Source organism: Dermacentor silvarum, chromosome 2 (assembly GCF_013339745.2).
Source record: "Dermacentor silvarum isolate Dsil-2018 chromosome 2, BIME_Dsil_1.4, whole genome shotgun sequence".
Lineage (NCBI taxonomy): Eukaryota > Metazoa > Arthropoda > Arachnida > Ixodida > Ixodidae > Dermacentor > Dermacentor silvarum.
This window is the reverse complement of record NC_051155.1, coordinates 205,966,221-205,983,673: the sequence shown is the minus strand read 5'-3', so window position 1 is coordinate 205,983,673 and position 17,453 is coordinate 205,966,221. Positions and strand designations below refer to the sequence as shown.

Genomic DNA, 17,453 nt, shown 5'->3' with positions numbered 1-17,453 from the left:
CTGTGGTTCTTTTTTTTTTTTTGGCGGGAAAATTTTGTCGTTGCCATCTTGGATTTAGGTGCCGTTCCGGGATAGCGCACCCCCTAACTTTGCCGGTAATTTCGACTTGCTTGAAGGGGGGCGTTTGCTCGGAATTTTACGGTATGTTGAAAAATAAAATTAATTTTGAAGTTCCAAAACGATTTTTTCTACATCAGGCCGAGAACTTTTCAGACCACCCTCGTACATAAAAGTGTTTTTCCAAGTGTGAAAGAAGCCCACGAATGCATGCAAAATAGCCGCGCGACTGGCCGCTCGAGTCACTTTGCATGTATGCGCGGGCATCTTTCACGCTTGGAAAAACACGTTTATGTAGCACGTATTGAGCAGTAGAAAGCTGTATCTGCAGTTTTTCATGTTGCTCTGCAGTTTGCTCATTGACACTTTTCATCTAATTATAATATTGAGAAGTTGATTAATTAAGACTGATTATGTAATTAGGCAGAATGTAAAAAAATAATCTGAGTATCTCCAGGCGATGACAAACAACATTACCTTGGTTCTGTCCAGCTACATGGCATTTGCATATTTTTAAATCTCTGTGCATGATAGCTTGGACACCCTGTATATAGATATTGCAACTTACATTTATTCTTTTCTCTCTCTTTTTCTTTAACTGCAGTGGATTGACGGAGAGCCCCCTGTTATGAACACAGCATCAACCAGCTCGGCAATTCCATAAACTGGCATTGTTAAGGGCTTCTTTCGAAGCCAACATCCTATGCCTGCACGCTTATAGTTAATGACAACCCCACCTGTGCGAATGTCCTTTTGAGCAAGGTTCCTTATCAGCCAGAGCGCCTATGTAAGAGTGTGTCATGTTTGCCACATTGTGATAAGCTGCAAGAATGTTTTCTCCTAGTTTATTTTCGCAGACATGGGGACTCGCATGTACAGGCATACCTCCTTCCTTTCCTTTAACCTTACTCCTCAGAGATCTACTGTAATACATTAGTCCTATTGATATATGCGTGATCGCTAGCCACAATGTGTAAATTCACCTTAGTGCACGCAATTGACTGTCCTTTAGGTCTAAGAAAACAAGTGATTCACTTCATTCATAGCTGTCCACAGTTGTGGGCATTTGTGGCATTTAATGTGCAGTCAACATCAGTTACTGTTGTAAATTTTTCCCATGTGTTTATATTTACAGACCTGTGGAATGTACATTTGTGTCATATGCCTTTTATTTAGAAAGTTACCACAGTAGGAGAACTGACTTGTATATAGCGTCGTGACAATTGGCAGCCTGTAAATGCTACCTTGAGAAGTTCTACACATATACTGTGAAAAAGCATTGCATGCTTTGCTGTTGTGTGTCTAGTAGTATGTGAAAGAAATTGTTTAAAACATGTGGCCTAAGATTTGGTTGCACATCGATGTCTCTTTCAGTTTCACCATGCTGCCTTTGATATTTCCGAATGATTTCCAGAGCTTGGAAACTTTGCAAAAGCACATTGACCTCAACAAATTGGAAAGCATGCATATTTGTGCAGTGAGCAGGTTTATGAGGCCAATATAAAGAATATGACAGAAGAGCTGTCTGCCAACTTGAATGTTTAATGAGGACAAAGGACAAAAAAGCAACACTATTGCACAAGTGGCTGCCTACCAAGCGATCATTAATTGTGGTTGGCAGAAGTTTTCACGCATTCACAATAAATGTAGATTTGGCAGACAGCGCTTGTGCCAAATTATTCTGATATTGTCTTCTGTCCCCATTTACTCACGTTGTTTCATTGCATTTGCAATAAACTAGGAGTGTTCTAGTAGTGACATTACAGAACTGAATACGAATACAGCCGTACCTCAATATAATTATAAAGAAGTGAATGTAAAATTTGGTCAGACATGGTTTATTTCAGTGGAGTATTTATCCTCCAGCTATAACAAAATTGAAAATGCAAGATCCGACTTGTATCAGTTACTATGTAGCAAATTTTTGTTTTCGCATGACTCCAAAATTCTGGTAGCAAAAATGTCATAGTCTCCAACCAACTTTTGAGAACTGTGCGATTTCAGGCATGAACCATGCATTAGATGCTGCAAACATGGCAAGCATGTCGACTGGCATGAAACCACAACTACAATTGCCAACTGCCAACGAAGCGGCGCTGGTTAGGCCTAGCAACCTAAGTAGTGTGGCCGGTGGAGTGGCTGGTGTGAAGCTGTTGTGGGAAGCTCGCAACCAATACGTTCGCACTCGTAGACTTTATCGGCGATAGTGACATCAGATGCACGGGCTAGACTCTAACTGAAGCCGTAATCGAATATTCAAAGAAACGAAATATAAAATTCTAAATCAAATACTACTTGGATTTAAAATTGATTTGAATATTTACATACACTTAAGTGTTTTCATCCAGTCTTTATTTTCCTCACTTACCTGTGTGCTGCACAAATACGTGAAATTCTGGTTTTCCTGTGTGCTTCTTTCACATAAGCATGCACTGTATCATAAAAACATGTTAGTTGTTCCCTCCCTCCTGACGCAAGCCGTCCAGAAAGGTGCATGTGACAAAGCTCAATATGAGTGATGTTTGTGATTTCCTGTGTACAGATTTCTCAGGGCAAACAGTAGGCTATTCTTTTTATTATGTAACTTTTTGTGATTAATTTTCCACCTATGCAAACTCACACTAGTGAGCACATTGCATGGATTCTTAAAACAATCTATATTCGTGCTATAATAGACTTCAGCTTCGTTCACACTTGGGAAGCGGAAAGAGAGCGAAAACTCCAAAGCGGGCAAAACATCTTTTCTGCACATGTCCAAGATGTTCACATTTGTTTTGCCACCGCCGCCTTCACCAAATCTAACTACTGTGAGGACATTTGTCTGCATAGTGGCACTTGTCACCATACACCATTTCAAGCTTCAAGCAGTTGTTTCATTCATTGATCCATTGGTCATGAAAATAAGTGGTTCCATGAAGTGATTGCGTGCATCTATGCCCGTGCTGATTTTTAATGAACAAATGAAATAAATAGTTTTAATCCATTTAAGCTTTTTATTTCTGGAGATGCACAACGAGCCCAGCTGAAGAAGCAGACACCCCAGAAGCGACAATGATGAAATTGACTGACTTTGCAAAAGCAAGAAGTTTGACATGACAATGCTTAGCTGTTTCACCTTCTGCTAGTACTCCGCTCCTTGGTAATCTTCATCCAAATCTCGCTTTTTTGGAACGAGTCTTTGTAGAGGCTCCGAGTTTTATTGTACACCAATGAGTTTTTTTCATTATTTCAATTAGCATCGCTGCTGAAACTTTGGGTGCCATTTTTAATGTTTCCATGTCAGTGCAGGTTTCGGCGTAGCAGAACGACATTATGCTTTCGCCAAGGCAAAAAAATCGATCCGAGGCCGATCTGGCTTGCCGCTTGGTTTTCCGGCCACTTAGGCGAAAAAGCGGGTGAATTACTCAGCGATTTATTTCTGCTTGTGAGTGCTCCCAGACCAAGTGTGAACGTAGCCGAAGCACTGCTTTGAACCAGCGTACAACTATACGTATGCATTTGAAGAACATTATTACACATAGCACAGACGTCCAATTTAGCGTTTGTGACTGGTGGCTGGATGATGTCAGCAGGCTCATAATGTGCTCATGGCACTGCTACTACCTTTTGGTATTTTATTTGCTGCATTTTGTGTTTACATCTATATGGTACTTATTTACTAGAATTGTATGAACCTATTGCATATTGAAAACTCGTATGGATACTAGTTACCAGTACTCCAACGCCTGTGTTAAAATAAAATGTATAGCTGATCCCTTCTCATGGAGTATTACTGAAGCAACACACACTGTATAACACAATGGTGCCAGTTTAAAGTGAAGCTTTCTGTGCATATTTCTTTGTGTTTGGTGTGCCATCTGTCTTGCCAAGTAGACAAAGAGGGGGTCTCGTACAAGAGGTCACCCAGTAAATATTTTTATGATGGGATTTTGAACCAGGGTCCCCCAGCACAATAGTCCCAAGGCTACTGGGTAGTTGAATCACCTAAGTAGGCTACAGATGTATTCATGAAGTGAGTGCATCCTTACATCTCTCTACTTCCCACGTGCAGGCTAGCACTTAGAGATGCCATGAAGCATTGCATTACCTTTGGGATTGGGAAGGTTTCGTAACTCACAGATGGTATGCGTATACAATAATCGTACAGGGGTGGAACTCCTTCGACCGTTGTGCCGTTTTGATACAAAAGCGAATTCCTGCGTCAAACTGCACCAAACACAGAAAATTGACCGAAATTGCGCCACATTGCACCAGAACGGCTTCGGAATGCGTGATCCGGTAGTGGCCATGAACAGCGAGCGGACACAGGAATGGATTTGTTCTCCTTTGTTCTCCGAAAGAGTGCAGGCATTCACATTCCACATGCTGTGCGACGGTGCCTCCTGCACAGTTTCTTGTAATTTTTGCGCTTATAACACTGGATATTTAAGTGATTCTGGCAAGTGGCCGGCGAGCAGAATGGCCAGGGCAGCTGTAGTGTGTACTAGAATACTGTTGAGTGGGCCGAGTGGCGCGGCGCTCATTAGCTGAGGTACAAAAGAACAAAAAGTTGGCTGAGGGCACTGCAAGCGAACTAGATATTAGGGAGGCGCACGTTGCAATTGGTTCAGCTGGCAAGCGTCTCTGTCCCCGGGGCTGGTATAACTTAAAACTATTCCATTCTGTTTATGCCCATATGGGCGAGGCCTGAGCCATTTTGACCTATCACGAAGGGCTAATGGCAGATTTGGAATAAAAAGTCGCAGTTTCGCCCGAAAGGCGAAGCATTGATTGCGATAGCAAATTAGTAGACATCTATATGAAGTAAGGATAGTAGTTTTATCTGCCGTATAAACTTGTAAACAATCGCTTACTAAGTTAACAAGCATGGTGTCACGAGCACACAAGCAAACATGAACACATCTCACTCGATGACCGCAGGAACTCGCTGTCAAAACGCTGGAGTGAGGAAGCGCAGCAGCTGTAGCAAGTGAATTGACCTTCGTGCTGCCTCTTGCTTCAACGCGAACTAAGTGGAGAAAACACAGCGCACACGAAGCTATCAGCACTCGGCGCACTCTGTCCCCATCACAGATTGCTTTCAAGATAGGGCCGGCGCGGCTGCGCCATATGTAGCAGCCGCAGAAGTACAATGCTTCCCCCCCATTCCCTCCCCTCCCCCTATTGTGTCATGTGCGACGGAAGACGGTGCACTTCCTCGCTGCTTTCCTCCCTTGCGTGCGCAAGATTGAGCCGCCACTGGTGGCTGACTCTCGCACGGTTTCACTCGCACATACAACGATGTTATCGCCCCTGAACTTTATACGGTGCATCACGGCAACGCCAACAGCAGAAATGCGCCTGGATTGTCCATATAATTGCTATCGCAATAAAAGCAGATTGGAGTAATTTTACGTTGTGCCAGGGCTCTGTCTCTGCGGTGACATATAGTGACCCAGAAATTGTTCAAGCGTCGATTGGACCACATAATTTGAGAACATTTTCTGGAGTAATTTTACGTTGTGCCAGCCCAGGACTGATTACGGCTCTCTATGTCCGCGGTGACATATGGTAACCCAGGAATTGTTCTAGCGTCGATTGGACCACGTAATTTGATGACATTTTCCGCTATCATGAGCATCAGAGTGGGAATATATATTTCGATTGTAGTGCCACTGATGTTTACGGTTTTGCAGGAAAGCATGCGCCGTGCCACCGCTCGACCCAGTCGCCCATATTCTAGTACGCTATAGCTACAAAGCGCGCTTCTATTATGTGTTTTGTGTTGGTTTATTCTGTTTTTCATCGTGGTTTCGAAGTGCACTGCCATATTCCATTATTCCACCAAAATTCAGATTGGCCTGCTCCAAAATGCAATTTTGTCTGCTCCAAACAACTCCAAAACGCAATTTTACTTGCTCTAAGATGACTTTGGGCTTTCCCACCCCTGATCATAACATATCAATTGCACACCCATCATAAGAAAGAGTGCTAATTGCATTAACGTCGCCAATCATCTCCAAAGGATTAATGTGATGCCAATTTTTGTTTGCGGGGACAGGCTGTGAACAATAATGGCTGCCATATTTTAATAGCTACACAGTTCTCAAGCTTGTATGATCAGCACATTTAAGTATTACAAGTATTTTTGTGACAAAATTTCAGCTGTGCAAAGTGTTATCCACTGCCATCTGGCTGTAAAAGCTAAGCAGGAGTTGACAACTAATTCCACACAGCTTATAATTGCATGAGGATTGAAATTTCAGTAGGGCAACAAACCTGACACACAAGTGGTCGTAGTGTCTTTATCACAACTAATTTAATTTTGTACTGTTCCCAAGACCGAGTACAGCAATGAGGATTTCGCAATATCGACTTAACAATGCACAAGTCTTTTGCATGCGGGCTCCGTCCACACCAGGCTAACATTCGCGAACATGCAAAAGTATGGGTCATGAGAGCTGTGGCCGAACTGCATCCTAGTGCCCTCTAGTAGCCTTTGGGGGGGAGCAAGGAATCGGATGACACATATGCACAGGCCAGCATCCATAGCCATTTAGCACTTCTCGACCCGTGTCTTAATGCTTTGGTCGTAGCTTCTGTGTATGGACACTCGCCAGAGTGATGGCACTGGTAGCACAGCTGTTTCTGCATTTCGTATGGCTACACACGTCCTTGTCCTTGTTGTATGGTAGTGCAGCTGTGCTATCAGTGCTGTCACACTAGTGAGTTTTTAGCAGCTGAAACTCGGAATCTGACACTTTGATCCATGGATAGAAGCAAGACTGACAGGTGTGAGCTGGTTATGAGCACCAGCTGGGGCACGCGTGATCAAATTTCTAGCTTCCTCCTGGAGGAACACTGGAATGCAGTTCGGCCTAAGCCCCCTGCTTATTTAGAGGGCTTAGTCTAGCCACAGCTTCTACGTTCCAATAACTTTTCTCCACACCTGAACCTTTGGGTATTTGAGGTGCAGGTTCCATCAGAGGTCGATTTAAGCGCAATGTTGAACTGCAATTTATCAAAAGGCGAGCAAGCGTATAGGCCAAACATGCTAAAACTTGCAGGCTGTGTGCCCGAGCTTCATGTAAATGGCTCTTTCATAGACCCTGTGCCTGTTAACTTTTCATGTCAACAGTATATTTACAGGAAAAGAGTGCTCCAAAAGTAAAGTCAAAACGTGGCAATACGATGCTTTCAGGTGCACAAGCGAATATTATGCAGCTACGTTGAAGTAGATAAGTGTGAATTTGCACCAAATATCTCATGTGCTATTTTCAGAGCAAAGTACCACGACATCCCGTAATGGCTCTTCCTTTCTTGCTAGAACACGCACTGCACAGCACCACAAGCAAGTAATGAATTCCGCCCAACGCACGACGCTCATCAAATGCGCGGAGTAAGAAACTGTCGGCCCTCCGACTGCTGCACTCGGCAAGAGAACACCGCAAAAGCATGCCAGCAAGTTTGGCGGTAGTCTACAGCGCACACGTTGTACGGCGATCACCAGTCGAGCCTGTTTCTTTTCAGCTGTTCCTCGTACTCGCGCAGCGGCACTCCTGGGTCGTAGTGGTACGCTGCAAGTGCGCGGAAGCGCAAGGCCTTCAGCTTTCGAATCTTCTCCTTCTCGTTGATGCGCATCTGAACTTTGGGTGCTTTTCTGAGCAACATGTTTTGGGTCAGCAGCGCTCGCCGGTGCAGAGATTCCCAGTACTCGGGAGTCTCTGGGTCCATCTCTGACAACGGCGGCGGTCCGTTCAACGGCAGCTCCCACAGCCAGGCCGGGTACGCGTCATCGGGACCGAGCTCGACGTCCTGGCCTTCTTTGAGTATGTTGCTGCCGCAGCAGAAGCGCACGAGTTTTTCTGGATCCGTTTCTACTGGTAGCTTTTTTTTCTTGGGTTGGATGCTGAGTCCCACTGCGGCAATTGAGATGTGCTGTTAGTATCCTATCACTGCGCTCCGTAGTATCGCGCGGCGGACATTAGAGAGAGAAATGATGGAACATAAAGTGATATTACCTGCAGCTGCTGCACTTGGCTTCCTTGCGTAGTTTCTTGTAAGTAATTGCTGCAGCGTTTGCCAGGAATTGCCGCGGTTTAGTTTGTTACAAGACCTAAGAAGCAACGTGCAGACAGCCATGTTTTTTCGTCTTCACTTGATCTGGCTAGAGTATTCTGGCTGGAGGCTGACTTCGTGCACAAATCTACGTGCACAGACTTTGGTAGCAAACACATTTCGGCGTGTTTATTCGTGTGTTTCTAAAATTTACCGAGTTAATTCATAAGCACTAACCTGCGGCAACTTGAGCTTTACACGAACCGTCTTAAAAAGCCACGATCACAGTTTTACCGTTATCATCATCATGATCACAAAATGAGCCGGCTGCTTTGTAAACTTTGCTAAACGTTTGGTGTTTGGTGTGTTTTTCTTTTCCGTTGTCTTTTCTTGTAAAGCTCTGTAGCCAGTGGTACTGACACCATTTGCAATATGTACTTCACAAGCGTATCCTGTTAGAATGCATAGTCGTTCATTTTTTTTTTTTTTTTCGGATTTTGTAGAACCACAAGTCGTGAGAGTAACGGAGTTCAAAAGCGGTGACAGTCAAGATGTGAACGATTGTCTCGGCTAGCACGGCGCTTGTGACATCCGAGAAACTTTCTACAGTTCAACATGCCGACGGTCATCCTGCTAGATGTGTCGCTGTCCATGTGTCGACCCGTTGCGACACCCGACAGCCCGGAATCGCTCCAACTGCGGCAACTGGCCGTGCATGGCATCAATGCTTTCCTCGATCACATGGCACAGCATTGTAAACTGGAATTTTGTGCATTGGTACGTGGACGCGCGTCGCTTCCACATGCGACGTGAATAATTCGGGCTTTTAAATCTTTTTACCAGAACGGTGCGTCAGAGCACCGCCGTTGTTGCCGCGTTGGTCACCGTGTAGCACCGTGGCGGGCTTCTTCAACTATCGGGTTTCTTCAACTATAATTCTAGGCGAAGCTCTTTGTTGTTTGAAGCCAAGACGGGAGCATTGCGGACTAAGATGTACCGAGTCAAGTACCAAGGTATAGACACGTTGTGCGGTGCGTGTGGAGAAGAAGAGGAAACGGGCTGAACACCTCATACTTTTCTGTAAAGGGCTTAACCCTACAGTGCAAAGCAACGGGGCTGATTTTTTCAAAGCATTGGGGTTTAGGGACAGTGAAGGCAAAATAGACTAAGCGGGTAGAAATAACCAAACAGAGGTTATCTGATTGGTGGCTAAAATCAAGGCAGGGGTGAAATTTCCCCCACCACAAAGTACAAAATATGTTAATAGTCATGGCTAGGTGGCGTATGCCACCGCCCGATTTAAAGGGTTCAGCCTCATCCATCCGTCCATTCATCCATCCGATGAGATGGTGCAAACCGTATCTACATTGGTGGGGCGTTTTCACGACTGCTTGCTTATTGTCGACTCCCTCAACACGTGCCGTAGGAAGCAAACAAAAACGATTGAGGAAGAAGAAATCAAATGGAGCCGTTAAAAATGTTTCTCTGTATTTTACGTAACTGAGTCTCACGTCACCTAAAGCCTGTTTCACATGGTGCGATCTTGTAGTGCGTTTTTCGCAGCTACGATTTCCGTAAATGCGAAATTCGCAATCCCGTTTCACATGGATCCACGGCACCTGCGTTTTTCGCATACTCGTAGCACAGGGTTTGCAAACTTGTATATTGTTCAGTGTATGTTTTACCTACCTTTTTTGCTAAAATAACGACTATGCAATGTTTCTAAACTATATATTTAAACTCCTGAAAGTTTTATTCATGTAGTTAATGAAACAAAAAAAAAATGAGCAATGCGAGCTGCCTCCTATTGGTCGTTTGTTTCCACCGCATCTTCGTTTTTCGCAGATAAGTTCAGCACGCCGAACATCGAAAAAACGCACTCACGAAGGGTCCTGGCGGGGCCTATTTCCCACAGCTGCGAATTCGCAGACGAAATCGTACTATGTGAAATGGGCTTAAGGCGAGCTTAAGCCCGTTTCACATGGTGCGATCTTGCAGTGCATTTTTTGCAGCTACGATTTTCGCAGATGCGAAATTCGCAATCCCGTTTCGCATGGATCTACGGCAGCTGCGTTTTTCGCATACTCGTTAAGCATTCTGACTGGCGATGACGTATAAGCGAGCCGCCTCCTATTGGTCGTCTACCGCTACAGTGGCTACCACCACATCTGCGTTTTCGCAGAGAAGATCAGCACGCCGAACATCGAAAAATTGCACGCACGAAGAGTCCGACGGGGGGGGGGGGGGGGGGGCTATTTCTCGCAGCTGCGAATTCGCAGACAAAATCGCACCATGTGAAACAGGCTTTACTTATTGCTAGCGGTTGCGAGGCATCCAGGATATCTTTACGCATGCTTGCGTGGCATTTTACATCGCACAGCATGTATGCACTGGTTCCTTCAAATTGCGAGTGCAGATGATATTTTAACACTTGCATAGCTGCACCGTACGTGGCATGGTCAAAGGTCCTAATAATGGAAAAGCTTAGCTAAATCGCCTGCATTTTAATATAGTGCAAAACTGGCACTAGATAACAAACTGATGAGTACCAAGTATGGACGAGAGAGCTCGGTAAACACATAAAAGTGCTTTCCCCTGGTTTAATTTTTTCAATGTGCTGGTTCATCAAAAAGCATGGGACAACAGAATTGCCTTATTTTTTGCCTGATCCATTATCCACCTAGCATCCTAATAAGCATATGGCTTGTGCATCAATTCGCAGTTTTTTGATGTGGGTGTACACTCTTTGTCCTTGCGCCAAAGTTCTTTGCTGTGCATGCTGGTGCTCTCTCACATTAGAGCACATTCTGTGGCTGTAGTGTGATAACTTCTCCTGTATGCAGCAAATTGTAATAATACTTGGCTCGTTCTGAATGTCTGAGTGCAGTCACCAACTGCATTGGCTGCAGTAACGAAACATTTAAATTAAGCATTAAGCACACATAGATTGCACAGAGGAATCTTTGTTCGATCAATCAGTGCCATGGTTACAAGCAGTGCAACGTTAGCCCAATTTCAGCATTTGTCAGGTTCATTTACTGCCGCTTTGTAGCAGTGGCATTTCCAGGACATGTGTTTTCAGCCTGCTTGCAGTATGTTACCGTGTTCCAAGTATCTACCAACAAACCTGGTAGTGCAATTACATTTAAAAATACACCCCTTCAACGCAGCCACAATGTGCAAGGTTCTGGTGTAGATGCAGAGGCACCACAATGCATACTGTTGTTTTATTAAAAGACATTCAAGTTCAGCTGCTGCTGGCACCTAAAGCTTCCCAATGCATATCTAAGGCCCTGATGCACTGGTGTTGATTTCACATGTGTGCTGAGTTCTCTGTCATCATGCCCCATTACTGGGCTAATGGACCTGTTTTTCAGATAGTGGCCTAATGTTGGTTGAAACAGTTACAGACTGATCCAAATGATAAGGAAGTGGCCAGTATAGTAATAATTTGGCTTTGTAATGATTGGCCCACTGTCTGTATATTCACTTATGTATTTACAGAGTAAAAAAAAAAAAATGAACCTATGTCTATCATGATGCAGGTGGTGTTCTCATCACTTTGGGAGCTGGTGGTGCCATTCACACGTGACACTGAGAGCATCAAGGCAGCCTTGGTGCAGATGGAGTGCCACGATCGCACAGACCTCAACCTTGGTTTGCAGGGAGCACGGCAAGTGCTCCTTGATGAATGGGGATCTGCAATGCCAGCACAGGTTGGTGTCATGATGCCTCACTGTTTTTGGCACTCCTCTCCCATCAGTATGCTTTGTTCTGTGGGACACCTCGTGTGCAGAATATGGTTCATGCAACATTACCTTTTGCATATACCTCTGGTTGCGCATGACCACTGCACCTTGAACTTTTGAACTTGTGGTGCATATGTGTTAACCCAGTGCATAAGTGTTAACTTGTGGTGCATAAGTGTTAACTGAAATAGAGCCGAATTGCAATATATTGAACATGGATGTGACAGACTGTCAGATATACAAAAGTAAATTACATTTTTTGGTGTGAACATTTGTATGCTGCTTATAACAAATATAGGGCATCGCGAACATATTTTTTGTATTGGATGTGACTTCATTATAACAAGGTTTGACTGTAATTGCACAGCACAGTTATGTGACCTGATTTTCTTATACATAGGTGATCCTTGTCACCGATGGTGCCCTTAGTGGCTGGCGGGGATCAGAGGATGCCGGCTTGGGACGGTTACACGCTGTCTGCTTGCACCCTGCAACTGGCGCACCACCCCCAGCTCTTGGTCCGCTGGGACGCCTAGCTCAGCGAACGGGCGGCCGTCTGTTCCTGCCCGAAGGAGGCCTGTCAATCCGTAATGTGCAGCAAGCTTTTCTGAACTTGGCACAGGCACAGTATGCACCTTTTCACGGCGTGCTGCGTTGCGGCCAGCTCTGGTCCAGTGTGAGCCTCTGTCCACCGCCGGAACCCCAGAAGAGGCCACAGGACTTTGGCTGGGCCCAGCCATCAACAACCATCCAGGTATGGTGTGCTAAGGATGTGGACACATTTGTAGAACTTCAGGAATAGTATTCTGAACATATGTGGTGAACTGCATCATGTTGTCTCACTGACTAGCTCCTACAAGGCTATGAGCAACCAGCACTGAAAATTTGTGTGCCAACAGCAGCGCCGTAACACACAGCCTAGCAAGCTCATCTTGAGGCACTTGAGTCCAGCTTCTGACCTAGCTGGACACTGGTGTGCTAGAACGTAGGAGCGCATGCACTCCTCAAAATGTGTGTGGCCATGGACAGCGCTTAGCTGGATGCATTGGGCTGAAGCAAATGTTGACACAGGTGCGAGTTTGTTATCATTCAAAATGCCGTGCCGTTTTCGGGGCCTTTCTTCTGGATGGATGGTGTCAACATATTTTAGTTACACACTCAAACTGCCGTAACGCCTCAAGGCCAGTGCTCATTCCCCATAGCCTCATAGTAGTGAGACAGAATGATGCAGTGAGACAACATAGGAGTGAGGCAACATCACATATAGTGAGACAGCTTGATGGAGTCTAGTTCATATGAGCAAAGCCCATGCTGCAAATTAGCCTATGTGGCTTTATAGAATTCATCCTGTATAATGATTTAATTTGGCAGTGAATTTACCATGTGTGCCTGGATAAGGTCATCCACCTGCATAAGTGATAGTAGTGATAGTGGGGCCCTTAACTTTTGCTTCTTACAAAGAGCATCTCTAAGCAGAATGCTAAAGCTGCAGAAGGATTTGAACCAGCATCATTGTAACAGAAAACTTTGTTTTTGTCTACATTCCTAGAAAAGCAACAGTGCAGCCTATAAGAGACTGCCATAAACTGCAGCTTCTGCAGTAAAAAGCATTTGGTCATCTAACTGTCCAGTCACTTGTACCAGAGTGACTGGCACATGCAATCCTTATACATTCTAGAGATAAATCTCATTTTTGGCATAACTGGCAATGTAGATGTGAATCTACATGGCATGTGTGTAGATCAGTGCTATCTTTGTAACATGTTAAATCTTATTGTCACCGTTCAGGTTTGCGGCTTTCTTGGGCTGCAACAGGTGGCTAATCCACCGACTCTGTCCCGGCACTTGGTGCTGCCCTGCACCTGGTCCTGAAGAGGCAAGACCCACTGAACCCAAGGAAGGAGGACGTACAGGTGAAGAAGAAGAAGACAGCGACGAAGGCAAGCAACCATCATTCTGTGTCTTGTTGCACGGGAGCCTCAAGGTTGAAGGCATGGTGGCCCTATGCCAGATAGGACAGGACTGGTACGGCATGCTCTACTCCTGGGCCGACAGCAAGAAGAAGTCAAATCTTATGCTGTCTACCTTTGAGCCAGGGCTTGAGGCAGTGCCGTGGCTTGGCAAGTTGGATCAATTGGGACCGCAGGCTCTGGCTCCTTTGGGGAGTGAAGCACTTCCTGTGAAGCCAAATGACAAGCACAGCTACTCGCACAACTCGGTCGTGTGGATCCGCCAGTCTGACCTGCAGGCAGACATCCAGAAGATTCTGCGGCACGCCAGGAAGCTGCCAGAAAAGACAGCAAACTTCTATAAGGAACTGAACCGACTGCGGCGCGCTGCACTCTCGCTTGGATTCCACGAGCTTTTGGAAGGCATGGCCACAATTCTAGAGCGAGAGTGCACACTGCTGCCAGGCTCGGCTCATCCGGATGCTGCCCTGCAGCTGAGCCATGCGTCGTCATTCTTGAGGGGCCCCAGCTGCAAAGATTACACAGCAGCATTGACACCTCTGCGAACCAAGTTCTCATCTCAAGACTGATGAACGAAAAGTACTGTAGAGAGACATTCGTATGGGTGAAGGGGTCTGTGATGCCCACGTCACTCATGCACTTTCAGTGACAATTGAAACAAGTGACCTCCTGTTATTTAACTCAAGAAAGATTTTCCTCAGCAGAGCCACTGGTTGTTTGTTTCAGTAGTCGCTGAATGTATATATGCGTATGACACAGGTATAATACTGTATGAAAGAGAGAGAGAGAAGCGTAGTGGGAAAGGCAGGGAGGTTAATACTGTATGAAGCACACCACAGTCCAAGTTGAAAAAGATGCACGTAAATCAAGCACTGTCTGTGGAACTCATCACCTCGTATGTAAATTCCCTGTTCCATGTCTTTCTTTTGCTGTAATGTTAGTCCTTACACAGTTCAACAGAGAACTCATAAATACATGATAGGCACTTTGTGTCATACCATTTATACTTAGGTGTAAGACCTCCCCATAGTCGTTGCCGAAGTGCACATGCCTATGTGTGATGAAGGCTTAATCAAGTCGGAACTATTATAAAATACTGCAAGTGTCTCAAGACAAACAGAAGCACTGCTACAACCTTCGTCACCGCGATGTTCATGTTTCGCCCAGCACCCTTGTGTTGCTTTTGTCACCATCTCGTAAAGTTGGCCTTTATGAAAAGCTACTGCCCTGTTACACCAGGCCAATATCGCGTACTCCGCCAAGTGACTGATGTCACTTATGAAATGAAATCATTCTAGCCACGCCCACTACGTCCTCCACTGTGACAACCAGTGACATTGTCCACGTCGCCAGACTCAAGCCGGAGGTTAGTATTACGATATCGACAGATGCTGAAGAGATGAGCCGCCGAGAGAGAGACGAAGTGTCTGGGCTCCTGGCGCGAGCGAGGGTCTGCCTGGTGGTCTGACTGCAGTGTAAACACAGTGTAAATAATCTCTTTTGTCTGTGTCTTTCCACACATAACAATATCTTCACTAAACCAAGAAAAGAGGAAGAAATGAGGTGGGAAAGGCAGGGAGGTTAATCAAAAGAGCTCCTGGTTGGCTACCCTACACTGGGGGAAGAGTAAGGGGCGAAAGAGAGACTGAAAGAATAGCAAAGAACGAAAGCATGCACACAAGAAAATATATAGAGGGTGGGGAATTGCTAAATGAAGAAAAGTATGTATGGTATTCTATGATAAAATTTCAGGTCAAAAAAAAAAAATTACACATTACATTGAAAGTGTTCTTAAGCTGTGCTTCTACTTGCATACCAGAACCAGTATTTGCTGATAGTTGCCTTGTTGCTAGTTTGACTTCAGTGTTTTCATAAGGCCACGGCACAACCTGCTGGTTGCCAGGTTAAGCCTCAAGGCCAACTGTAATGAAATTTTGGAGCAGGTAAAAAGGCTAAATTAAGATAAGTGTAGACAATAATGAGCTTTTGTGCATGTTTGAAATACGAGCTGAAGCGTCATGAAAGCTTTCAAAAATAGCCATTTTTGATCCTGTAGCTGATTACCGCCTGCCAGAAGTGATGCATGACTTGATGCAAGACTTGACTCACAGCACTTCGGCGTGACCTTTAAGATAAGCCCAGACCACACGTATGCTTGCTTTTGTTAGCGCTTCAAAATGTGCAACCTGGATTTGGCTACAATCCATTGGTCATACTTGTGCAAGGTAAATCTGGTCTGCACCACATAGCACAACCATACCGGAGCACACAAGTGCGCAAGCGTGTACTCCTACAGTTGTGCATAGCTGTGTCTGCTACATAGCACAGACACCGCAGTCACAGTGAAGTTCTGAGACGATCCTGCTTGCACTTGAGGCACTCGGACAACCGCGCACTCTGATTAATCTTTGTGGGCGACCTAGCTCCAGGCGCTCGCAATGCAAGCCAGCTCAAGCATCCAGCACCTACGGCGTGCTGAAAACATTTCGGAGGCGACATGTTTGGATTTACGTCATAACGACAAATCACCACATGCAAGCATTGTCTGCTCAGGTGCTATTTAAAAGCTACTAAGAAGATAACTATACAATTACCAGCCCTGCGGCTTTGCCAAGATTGGTTCAGTAGTATTTACTACTCATTTATAACAAATTTAGCCGCAGTGAAATTTAGTTGCTGTTGGCCTTTCACAAAGGAAGAAAAAAATAATCGGGTAGCCAGCACGTAAGTGTACGATTGCATGAATGGTCATTCGTACGTGGCATGCTACCTAGAAAAGCCAAGGTTTAAGAAATCGCTGCTTTGTCTGTAAACAAAACCAGCAAAGTTTCGATAGTGTTCATTCTACAGGACTGGTCAACTCACATCTTGCTCTTGGTAGTCTATCAATGATTCGTATTTGGGAGTTAAAAGGAGTCGTTACATTTAAGAAAAATAGCATCGAAGGAAAGATCTCTGGCTTAATTTGCTTAGTACCACCCGGAAAGTGACTTCTCTCCTAAATAAAATGCATGAAAAGTTCACAGAATGCAAAACCACTGCTACATGCAAGCCATAATCAGGGCTGCATGCTTATACATGCGGCATGCAAGTGCTGTTAGCACTGTACATTACCAAAAATGGCGTGTTTACACTAGGTTTTATTGTTGGTAAAATTTCAAAAATTTTACACACCTGCGTGAATATCATTTGTGGGTAATGTGCAAAAGAGAGGACCCCGCTATTGTTCAGTGTAAGCATTATGAGCTAACTTTGCTGTGGGCAAAGCAATGGCTTGGAAGCCTTGCGAGAGGTCAGGGCGCTGACAATAGGATGCACAGGGCAGCTGATTGAGAAGAAATGTGCACCGCTATCAATATGTTGTTCATGTCAAAATTGTAATTATTTGTACTTGAGAAGCTTTCAGGATTGTGAGAAAGCAAATGAAGAAATCTGGTAAGACTTCCAGTGTGCTCAACATTGCTTTGAGAGAGATGAATAGCATGCATGGATAGCCACCTTTCTTACTGTAACACGAAGGCCGAGCAATGCCGTTAATCCTTTAACCCCCCAATCTCGAGCTGTACTCGGCATAGGAGGTTGTACCAATATTGCCAATGATGAGCATGGTTGGTAATTGGCTTTGGTTTCAATTTTCAAC

General features: G+C 44.9%; 3 protein-coding genes across 3 annotated transcripts in view; 2 read left to right on the top strand and 1 right to left on the bottom strand.

Annotated features, from left to right (window-relative positions):
• The window catches only part of LOC119442470 (MAU2 chromatid cohesion factor homolog), a 45,070-nt gene extending 41,255 nt beyond the window's left edge, over positions 1-3,815 (top strand). The window contains exon 16 of the mRNA XM_037707365.2: positions 662-3,815. Within this exon, the coding sequence (XP_037563293.1) occupies positions 662-721 (60 nt within the window). The 3' untranslated portion in view covers positions 722-3,815. The remainder of the gene's footprint in view (positions 1-661) is intronic.
• Positions 3,816-6,336: 2,521 nt separating this feature from the next.
• Positions 6,337-8,210, bottom strand: LOC119442471 (39S ribosomal protein L54, mitochondrial-like). The gene is made up of 2 exons (XM_037707366.2): positions 8,058-8,210; positions 6,337-7,955 (listed from the first exon to the last, which is right to left on the bottom strand). The coding sequence occupies exons 1-2, from the start codon at positions 8,176-8,178 to the stop codon at positions 7,540-7,542; spliced, it is 537 nt and encodes a 178-aa protein (XP_037563294.1). The 5' UTR covers positions 8,179-8,210; the 3' UTR covers positions 6,337-7,539.
• A 185-nt stretch (positions 8,211-8,395) lies between these two features.
• On the top strand, positions 8,396-16,651 carry LOC119442468 (integrator complex subunit 14-like). The gene is given in 5 exon segments (XM_037707364.2): positions 8,396-8,871; positions 11,640-11,810; positions 12,244-12,597; positions 13,632-13,699; positions 13,701-16,651. Coding segments are annotated over 5 exon segments (1,437 nt in total). The 5' UTR covers positions 8,396-8,709; the 3' UTR covers positions 14,383-16,651.
• The last annotated feature ends 802 nt before the right edge of the window (positions 16,652-17,453 follow it).

Excerpts from the sequence above, each read along its gene's own strand:
- LOC119442471 (XM_037707366.2), bottom strand. The coding sequence starts at position 8,178 with ATGGCTGTCTGCACGTTGCTTCTTAGGTCTTGTAACAAACTAAACCGC. Across the intron at positions 7,956-8,057 it reads GCCAAGTGCAGCAGCTGCAG|TGGGACTCAGCATCCAACCC; the intron begins GTAATATCACTT and ends CAATTGCCGCAG.